The sequence below is a fragment of the Lissotriton helveticus genome, chromosome 5_1 (assembly GCF_964261635.1).
Source record: "Lissotriton helveticus chromosome 5_1, aLisHel1.1, whole genome shotgun sequence".
Lineage (NCBI taxonomy): Eukaryota > Metazoa > Chordata > Amphibia > Caudata > Salamandridae > Lissotriton > Lissotriton helveticus.
In genome coordinates this window covers 1,566,152,618-1,566,163,524 of record NC_136065.1, presented here as the reverse complement: position 1 = coordinate 1,566,163,524, position 10,907 = coordinate 1,566,152,618, and the positions used below count along the sequence as shown (strand labels likewise).

The 10,907-nt window shown below is 43.1% G+C and overlaps 1 protein-coding gene across 3 annotated transcripts in view; it reads right to left on the bottom strand.

Annotated features, from left to right (window-relative positions):
- Nucleotides 1-761: 761 nt before the first annotated feature.
- Nucleotides 762-10,907, bottom strand: part of ATP2B4 (ATPase plasma membrane Ca2+ transporting 4) — a 941,067-nt gene continuing 930,921 nt past the window's right edge. For 2 of the 3 annotated variants that reach the window (XM_078644684.1, XM_078644683.1), the window contains one exon: nt 762-1,725. In XM_078644684.1, the coding sequence (XP_078500810.1) occupies nt 1,411-1,725 (315 nt within the window). In that variant the 3' untranslated portion in view covers nt 762-1,410. The remainder of the gene's footprint in view (nt 1,726-10,907) is intronic. The other variant, XM_078644686.1, reaches the window with a different exon arrangement.

Sequence of the window (10,907 nt, the reverse complement as noted above, 5' to 3'; positions counted from 1 at the left end):
CATCCCTATCGGGAGCCAATCTCCTGTTGGAGAAAGAACGAGCATGGATGGCATCTACTCCACTCCTTGCTTGGAAGACCTGCATGGCTTGCACATGGCCCATGCTAGGCAGCTCCCCCCACCCCTTTTCATGCGTACATATCTGAAGAGGAAACCATCCTATATACACTACCCACAGAAAATATTCATTAGCAGTAACCATATTGGCCACATTAAAGCGCATATACAGCATTTATCTGGCAGTGAAAAGACCCCCCCCCCCATCTCCACCCAATACACCAGCAAGTGGGGGTAATAATAAACGGCAGTCTTATTTGCTGCAGCACATCTCCCTTCCACAATCAGAGACAAATGTAGCCTCTCTGGGAACTGGGGGTGAGCAGAATGGCACATGAGGGAAGGTTGGGAATTTCCTGGACAGAGATCCCCATTACGGCAAGACACAAAGACATTAGAGTTAAGACTTCTGCAACTCCTCTCCTGACATCTCAGTGGGGTCACCATCTGGTCAGGGGGCAGTGAGGAGCATTAAGATACAAGGATGAAGGTGGAAGACTGATTCTGAGACATCAGGTCTTGCAGCATTATATACACATTTTGGAGGGGGAATAAAAGAGTCAGAAGAAGGAAATTCCATTCCCAAGTGTTTTTCTAAGTCCCTCACCTGCTTCACCACCTTAAAGTGAGCATTTTGACTTTTAAACACTGCCCAGTTACAGTTACAAAACTGTTCGACTGGTGCTTCTCTAACTGAGATGGAGCTTTTTCAATTTATTCTTTTTTTTACTTTTTTTTCCTTTATAAACATGCAAATTTATATGAAAGAGAAGTCCCTCCCTTTACATGAAGACACATTTGTTTGCAAATGATGATGAAGAGCAAAACATGACTTAAATGAGCAAAAGTAACAAGCGCCCTTTCTTTTAGAGTAGGGTGATGGGCTGCTTTCTACTTTGTCATCTAGCTGTGTAATCGTGATTGCATCTGCATGCCCCAAGAAACCTGTACAGCTACACAGCCAAATACAGAGCGTTCAGTCACAAAGCCAATCGCTTCCCGGGTCTGTGTGATCACACATTAGAAATTGTGCGATTGTCAGCTGTGTGACAGGACAGCATGTTTTAAAGCTCTTTGCTGGGTACATTATATTTGACATGATGAAGATGATATATATATTTTTTTCTACAACCACCATGGATCTAGCCAATGGAAATACAGCAAGATTTAAAAAGGCCTGAGAGAGGGTTCCTTTAACCCTCGAATTTAAGAGAAAATATGGAGGTTGAAAGTGTGATTTACGATAAAGGGATCACATCTGCTGTGAAGCTGTGACTATCATGCGATAATCCCTTTTTTGACGTCACATGAGGTGTTGGGAGGACAGGATACACGAGGAGAAGGGATAGATGGTTAAATCGACGTCTCCAGGCTGTGCAAGGGGCTCTCGGACTGGAAAGCGACAATGGACACGGGGTCCCCGTCCACAGCATTGTTATTTGTGTTCACGGGGAGTGATGTATGGGGAATGCTCGCCTGTTGCCCAAGGAGCCCCTGAGTCTCGGCACTGTCATCATCATCCTCTTCGTCATCGATAAGTGGTATTCGAGGCTCGTCCTCTTCCATGTTGAACTCAGGGTGGGTCATGAAGTTATGGATGGAGCTTCGGGACTCTGGTTTCTCCAGGCCTCCGTATAAAGAGCTACGGAATGCGTTCACCACTTTGATCTGTTTTAAGGGTAAAGGGGGAGAGAGAAACAAAAAAACAAAGATCAGGAGAGGTAGTAAACAAAGGCACAAGGGAATATGGCAGGTGATAATACACCACTGTGCAAAAAAGAAAGAGGGAAAGGGAGATAGAAAGATGGAATAAAATAGACACGAGTACCAAACTGAGCAACTTGAAAAGATGACTTGGGGGGCTGCAGAAAGAAAAAACAAAATGTCTAAAATGAAATCCAACACATTACAAAACATACTAGCATAAAAAGGGAAATCCAAATGCATTAGTTTTTTGTGTGAACACAAAATCAAACAAATCAAAATAGAACTGTGCATATCAAAACAAATTAAAATAGAACTGTGCATATTACAACTTAAAAGACAACCAAGGTGTATGAAAGGGTTAATGCGAGCAGGGCTTTTCTACTAGGCGATCATGGTGTGCAATTTCATGGAGATCGGGGCTCCTGCAGGATTGAGGGGAGCTTCTCCAAACCATGGAGTGTTCAACGCAACGTCCATTAGACTAACAAGCAGAGGTGACAGATATTCGAGGACATGTAAAAGGAATGAATGAGATTAGCATGAAGGAGAGAAGGTGCAAAGGCAGCACGTCCTACCATCCCCTTCACCCAATCGCCTTCCTGGGTAACCTAGAGGACTGGAAAATTTACATTTTCTTAGCCAATCACAGCGTTTCTGGTCAAAGTTCAGGCAACAAGAGAAACTTCAGATCCTTGGGTCTAAAGTCGATATATTCCAAGCCTGAATGGTGGTCAAAAGTGAAGAGACAAGATCGTCAATACACAACCATTGAAAGGAAAAAGTGAAAGGAAATGCTTGAAGAGTGACAGACTGGATGAAAGATCGCAAGTCAAATAAACGGACAGGCATGGAGAGAAAGAATGCAAGTGGGTATTTCAGACCAAGGGGTAAAAAACACATAGAAAGGCAGGAAAATATGCAAGAAAAATAGTATCCTGTTGCAAGACGTTTAGCAATTAGTTCTAAACGTACTCCATTCTACAAGTGGAACTTGTCTCGATCCAAGCAAGCAAGGAGGGCTTTCAGACGCATGAGGAATAGCAAAAAAGTACATACATGTTTACATTTCTGCAATAAAGGCTAAATTGGCTCCAATTGATTTCCTGGTTAGTTGAGAAAATATTATTTTTGGAATGGATGAGGTTAGCAGGCTAAGTAAAACTCAAACCAACTGCCTGATGAAATAAAAGATGTAAGCTTAGTGATGAACAATAAAGAAGCTATTTTCAAGGTAACCATTTAAATGTCACAAGCTACAAGAATCTAATAGGTTGGCCAACAATGACTAAATAACTGCCAAAACTCACTCGCCTATTTTTTTTTTTTATTCATGATGAATAAGTTGTTTTCCACCTTTGAAATGGTGTCCCTCTGTTTAGCAGAAATAAGAAAATAAATCTGCTGCAGAGTATTTCTATACATCCCAACTGCTAACTTTCACAGCTAAACATGAGCTTAAACACCAGAACGTGTCTGGTAGCAAGTGACAAAAAAGATATTAACTGACCAGAAGAGCGATTAATAAGCGCCTACAAAATGTAATAGCAAAAACAAAGTAAATGCTATCATATTGATAACTAGTAACCAATTGGTCTTGTGATCAAGACGGATGAATCACACCATTTAATTAGATAAATATAGCCAATTGAATCTGAGAAATTAAAATGGCCATTGGCTAGACCTTCAAAGGCAATGTCTTTAAACTCAGTAACTCAAGAGATAGTGGAGAATCAGGCCTTGTAAGACACCTCAGACATCCGGCTAGTAGGAACCCTTTCTACAAAGCCTCCTAAGATTTTATTTCAGTATGCAGTTTATTGTGCCTGGAAGGTTGTAGAGAGATTGAGCCACTACCCTAACCTTTTGAAAATAAAAGCAGCCCCTATAAAATGTGTGCCATCCAGAGTGTATACTGTAGTTGCTGACAAAGTGTTGAAGGCAAAAGGTCAACATCCCAGAAAAACAGCTAAGTGAAGATGTTCAAGCTCAATCCAAGTCATCAAAGTTGGATAGAATGGAGTCAACACAACCAGAGGAGGCAACCCTTGGATATTCTGGTTGTGTTGACTCCATTCTATCTAACCTTGATGACTTGGACTGAGTTTGAACACCTTCCCTTTGTTGTTTTTCTGGGATGTTGATATTTTGCCGACACCACTTTGTCAACAGCTACAATATGCATTCTGGATGGCACACATTCTATAGGGAATGCTTTTATTTTCAACAGGTAAGGGTGGTGGCTCAATCTCTCTCAACCTTCCAGGCATAAACTGTATACTGAAACCAGCATAGTGCCTAGTTGTACTAGGTTTCAAGATGTTAATGTGAAGCGGTCTGTCTTCAATCATCTAAAGATCTTGCAAATAAGTCACTGGTAGTGCCCGATCTGAACTTTGATGAGTTAATCGAGAAGAAGGTGTCCATGTTATAGAGCAAGAAGGGGACCCCTTTGAGCAGACTCACTTTCAGGATTTTCATAGCTTGAACCAGTTTAAGGTACAGAGATTATGCTATTCCTGCCCGGTTCCTGATCCTCTCAGGAAAGATAAGTTGTATCTGTAGACCATTAAATGAGTACTGCTGGAGGCACTACAAGAATACACAAGGCAATCAGGCACATAGCTCATCAGCTCAGGAACTGAAGCATGGTGTCTTTATCAACTCTCACTTGTTCTGATCGGGGAACGACTCAACACTGAATTACATTTATAATACCTCAGCTGAAATGCTGCCTCTGTAACGGTGAGAGCGATAATTTGGACTGGAGCACTGAGAACCAAAAAGCAATAAATGTAGTTTACCGTACCCGACACAGACCTGTTGGGCTAAGGTTGGCATGGAGTTCTAAACAGCCAGTCACTAAGACCGTGGTGGTAGCATATTGCCAGGCATCTTGATTAACAACTAAAGCACTGAATTTAGGTATTGACACTGTTGGTCTCCCATAATGCTACAGTGTGGATAACCTTCACAACTGCGACATGAAATCATCATCATATAGAAACTTTCCTCATGAAGGAGGCTATGATCTGATTTAGGGTTACCACATTGAGTTTTTTAAAGGGATAAAGATGCCAACCAGGTCATTTCTAGCAAAGAGGACCTGGCATAGAAGAACCCCTGATATCTACCTTGCAATTGGACCAGCCTGCTCCAAAAGCATATTGGCATTTTTAAACTTTTGCAAAACGTAGGGTGTCTTTGTCTGCTGTCTTATAGGTGGTGCACAAGGCTATTACATTGTGTAACTTTCAACCTAAGGGAATAATTCGGAAGATCGGTAAGTCACTGGTAATCAAAATAAACGGGAGATGAAAGAAGAGACTGTTAACTCTCATGCTTAAAGGAGTCAGGCATGACCCAATACTACAGGTATTAACAAATGGCACCAATCCTCAATGGATTTAAGAAGATCCTCGACATTTCTTGCTCACTTGCTGAACATCACGTAGGTAGCAAGTATGTGTGTCTGAGGGTTCTACCAACCTGTACATGGAGGTATACATGAACACTAAAGGTCCTCTTGTTATATATCTGTTATTTTGAAAAGCCTCCTGGGTTGGAGGCAAAAGCATACAGTTGAAGGATGTCAGCTAAAGCAAGGGACACCCATAAATTAATTAGGCAAAGGATGCTTTTCAAAGGATCTTCCTGTTTCGAAGACCAAATATAGAAGTGTAAAATCCAGATCGAAAATGGTTTTCAATGCAAGAGTTTTCCTAATCTGAGATGGTACTAAATTATAGTAGGGTAACAGATCTCCTGAGCGCACTCATTTTTCCTGCACTATGAACATTACAAGTTTTCAACTCGAATGGAGTCTGAAAAATACTAGTCTTTGCTGACTGAAACCTGAGTAACTCCGTCACAGAGAATGTGGCACTCATACCAGCAAAGTAGAAGCTGGGAGATCCTAGACCTAGAATCCCTTAGGTTATCTTGAATTGTTCTATGTAATGTGCACGTGAACAAGGGAGCGGTTATCCTGGGCCACAAAGGGGTCAGAAAAAATTCTCTAATTTAAGGGAACCCTCCGTTTTTCAATCCATGCCTCTGCTGTTTAAAACAGCTATAAAACAGAGGCAATAAAGAAAGCCTAGGGCAGTAAAGTAACAAAAACAAAATACAGATCATCTGAACATTTAACTGCCCTCACACAAAAAAAAAATGAAATGGGCACAAAGCTCTAAGGGATAGCATCAGGGGGATGCAGGGCATACACGAAAGGGCACGCTATAGAGATTTGTTCTGGCAATTTGCAATACAGTCCGGGTAAGTTGCAGCATCAACTATTCCAACTGGATTAGGGTGGATGTAATGTTATGAGGGAGACCGATTAGCAAACCGGAGAGGAGACCTTAACAAGTGAAATAAATGAATACAGGGAATAAGAATATCTCTTCTTCCTGCCATCAGTCTTCCCATTTTATGAGGAGTGAGGACGATGGAAAGAAGAAAGATGGGGTGGACATTGGAAATGAAAGAAAATAACCAATAGGTTGAGAAAGAAGCCAGAATAAAAAAAAAGAGTTAAGGGAAAAAATAAGAACTTAAAAACAGTGAGAAGAGGAAATTAATGGTAACACTTTGGAGGTAGGCAAGACAGAAAAGACTGTGGAGATTCTCTTCTTAATGTGGGGAGGGGGGAGATGACGACGAGAGGGACTTTGCTAACAGAGCAGTTATCAATTACTGATAAGACAAATAGGTCTGTACCAGTTGTGAGTGCCTAGGAGCTCGCATTTTCTACCTGGGGATGCATCTTTTTTGCGTGAAGAAGGAACACAAAGAAGTAAGAAGAAGATAATTGGCCAGATTTCAAGTTTCCTTGTCCTCCCTCACACCATACAAAACTGGAAATGGTGCAATTTTCTTCTCCGAAAGCAGTGGTGACGTGTGCAAAGAAGGCTGACGCAACTCTGAATGTACTTGAACATCTCATCACTGGCATCAAGTGTCAACTTCCGAACGAAGTTAATAAACCTGGCCTGTTGCGACTTATAACTACAATACTGAGGGAAAGCAAAGAAGGGGCTGGGAGGAGGATAATCTTGGTAGAGACCTTTGCATACCATTCCAGCCATTAAATGTTCTCCACCTCGGTACAGAAAAGGACGCTAATGGTAGCTGCACAGAAGGGAACGGAAACAGTAGCAGCTTATCCTCGGTCATTGCATTGAACGGTTCATAGGTTTAGTTTGCCTGCATGCTGGAAAAATAAGCAGAACATTCTTCCACACCCCTCCAACATGCAACACGGTCTTTGGTTTTTAGCGAGTGCACGGCATGCCAGCATTCAAGGACTGCAACATACGCCTTCATGGAGAAGCAACAAATCTGACAGGATCTCCGTTTTCAGTTTATCCATGGATCTATGGGCTGCTTGGCCCCAGCAGCGCCAATGTCTTAAACCTAAGAATCCGTGTGAACAACTAGTGACACCTATTCCCCCCCTGTGCCTTGCCTGCCATCAGAAATTTACATTCCACGAGAGGTGCACAACATACCTGCACAGCCACACACAAGATTGACTGATAAGGAAAAACACATATCAATGGCCACACAGCCAACCAACAATGTTACATTGCCAACTAACACAAGGGCATGTTCACCTCAACAAAGATGGAGCTTTACTTCTAAAGGGCAGCATACAGCTGACCGCATCAAATCGCGTGAAAGCAGCAGACTAGCAGTCAACAAAGAAAAGAACGAGGAACAAATCTAATCAAGGATGTAGGAAACCTTCCTGGAAAACACACAAGCAAATCACAATGAAAACACTTTCAGCTGAGAAATAATTCATAACTGAGAATAGCATAACAGACTTTCAGTCAGACACTAACATTAATTAAGCTAAATATGATGTGGTGTGTGTAAGTAAGATTGCATAGAGATTTAAGCTGTAGCTTGCCAACTGTGCAATTTTCTGTTGTGTTTCCTCTCTGATGTTTCGGACCTAGTAGTGCTGGACATAAGAAAATATGTAAAAGGCAGCTGTGTGCACATGCCAGTTGAGCTGTGGGATCTATAAGGCTAGCATGGTTGCAGATAATTACACAATGTGCTTGATAGTTAATTTTAGGAAGGTTCTATCCTATATCTCGTGTTAAGACCTACCAACTCTAAAAAAGAAAGCTCTGTACCAGGGGTGGCCTGAGGCATATGTGAGCTGTGCACTAGCTCAAACCCCAGGGGCCGCCACACCAATATATATCCTTAATATATTAATCCTCTGGGGATGGATACATATTTGCATGCGGCCCCTGGCAGGGTTTGGCGGCTTCCGGCTCTGTTCCACCTTCCTGAGCTCTGGGTGGGTGGGAGGCTCCGCCCCCGTCCGGACCCCCTCTTCCGTAGCCCCCTATCTACGCTCCCTGCCCAGGGCCGCCATGAGCCTAGAGCCGCCCCTGCCTGCAGGCCTCCCTATCTGGACTTTCCTCCTCACCAAGAGTGTGATGCAAATTGTTTTAATATATAAATGACACTTGTTATCGAGGGATGAGTGCTTACATTACTGGGACTCTTCATTAGGACATTGTTGGAAATGATCCTTCTTCACCTTGAAGAGTCCCTGTCATCACCTTTGGTGAACATATACTGTGTTGGTATTAAGATGCATGCTATAGGTCTGTAATACACTTCTTGCTAGGGCAATAACATTTGTCAAAGAAGTGAGCCAGTAAATACGATACCTTACTCAAGTGACTGGGCAGCACAAAATTGCAAGCATGGCTCCCTTACTTATCGACACTAAGGATCTTTCTGGTCGATGCTCTATCTATCCACAGATTCTCACCTTATGAATATTGACCGGGCGTCAGACTGGACCTAAAAACCTTTAACTTTTAGAGCAATTCTTCTGTGCGTCGACAGGTAGCACCATTGGGCACAGCACCAACATTGTTCTGCTCAGGAAGTGATGAGTGGAGCTGCATATGTGTCACCCATGCACACTGAAGTCTATTGCTTTCTAGGCTGTCCATGCCCTCAGAGACAGTGCCCATTGAAAGATTGTCATGACCAGTGTGCAGATCTTCAATTTAGGTCTTGTTCAGTTGGAAAAAGAGGACAGTTCGCAGAACGGGGAGGTGGGATGGTCGGTGAGGAACCGGCAGTTAGATAGCATATCCACAAGATAGTGAATATACAGAATAGATACCATAGCAGTTTCTTCCAAGGTGGTGGGTCTGTGAACTGGCTCAGACTAAAAAGTCCTGTGGGACCGGGTGGGCAAAATGCCCCTTTCAGCGGCCCAACTGTTGAGGCAGCAGTGCTGTGTGAATATGCGTACCGACGCCCACGTAGCCAACAGACAAATGCCCACGATCAGCAAGTGCATGCTAACACAGTAGTAGCAGCTTCGACCCTACTGGAATCCGCCTGCTAGCCTTCTGGGTGCTGCTTCTTCGCCAATGCTTAGCAAACCTTTAATAGAACAGTTCATTGAGAGATGGTGCCTTTTTGCACTGCCTTGCCTATCTTTGCTCCGGAAAACAATAGAAAGAGCCGATTGTCCAATCTATATTTCTGGGTAAGATTGCTATAGAATCTTAATGCCCTTTTAGGCCCCAAACGATGTAGTCTCTTTTCTTCGTTAGAGGAATGAGGATGAGATAAGAATGCCGAAAGGGTCACCGCACACTCGACATGGAAAGGAGTAACCACTTCGGTAGAAATGAAGCTTGGGGCCTCAAAACCAACTTACCTGGAAAGAAGACGGTATAAGGTGGATTGACATAAATAGCCCGAAGCTCACTGCCATGTCTGGCTGATGTTATTGCAATGAGAAAGACTATCTTGAAGTTGAAGTCTCAAGGGAAAACTGTACACGAGTTCAAAACAGATGCATATCAAGAAAGTGAGGGTTAAGTTAAATTCTTTCTGAGGCAATCCACAGGTTTCGGTGCAAACAAATGTAGCAAACCTTTAAAAAATCTCATTACAACAGGTGATTTAAATAAAGTCTGATCTGTGAACCCAAATAAGTTGAAAGAGCCATTAAGTAGCCCTTAACAGTGCCCAAAGTAATTATTTTCTGGTCTACAGACAGTAAAAACAATAAAACTTCATACAACTTTGCCTATAATGGATAAATTTGTTAGGTGCAGCACCAATCCACAAATGTGTCACAAAGATCGGCGTACACAAGTTGACATCAATGACCTCAGGTGAAATGTCAAAGGAAATCAACTGTTGCAGCTCAAACCCCAAGCATGGAGATGCAAATAGTGCAGGCCCAGAATACCCTGTCCTGATACTGCAACAGAAGATCCTTCAGAAGCAGCATCTCCATTGGAGGACATGATGACACACAGGTGTTCCAGGTCCAACACTCTCTTGGCCCAATCCGGGGCCACCAGGATGACTTAGTCCGGTTCCTTCCTAATCTTCTTCAGAGGTCGTTGCTGGAGAGACACTGGTGAGAAGGCATGTAGTATTTCCATGCTCCACTCTAGATAGAGAGCGTCTCTGAGACAGAGCTGCTTAAACTCCTGCACTAAAGTGCTGATATTGCTCATTCTAAGCGGTTTAAAAAAATGGCGAGCTAAGGTTCTCGCCATTGCCGGAAGACGCCTTGTGCCACTTTCAGGTGCAGCTGCCATTTATGATCTGCTAAGCGAGTTCATCCACTCTGGTATTTAGAGATACGGCCAGAGATGTTCCTCGGCGCTCCAACCACTGTCAGACGTGCGGGCCTCCTGACATCTAGACACTAGAGGGTTGAATCAGGACACAGTACTGTGCTATGTGGTGGGTTCGGTCATCACATATCTTAAAACATGTAATTCCTTGCATAATTGTATTTTTCTCTGCATTTATTTGTTGCACGGAACGTGCTTTTAAAAACGGTATTTGTGCTTTTAAATGTGTTCCCAGTTGTAGTGGGCTTTCAACTTCCTCAGCGCTAACGCGGTGTCTGTAAACAGGCCCGCCTGAAGAGTAGCGCTGGGGTTGGAGACGCTCTAGCTTTTCTCGCAGCGCCAGCGTCGAGTTCTCCACCCTCCTCCCTCCCTCACTTCCTACATTAGGACGGAAGTGATGCTGGCCTCGACACTAGAGGGCTGAATCAGGACACAGTACTGTGCTGTGTGGTGGGTTCGGTCACCGCATATCTTAAAACTTATAATTCCTTGCATAACTGT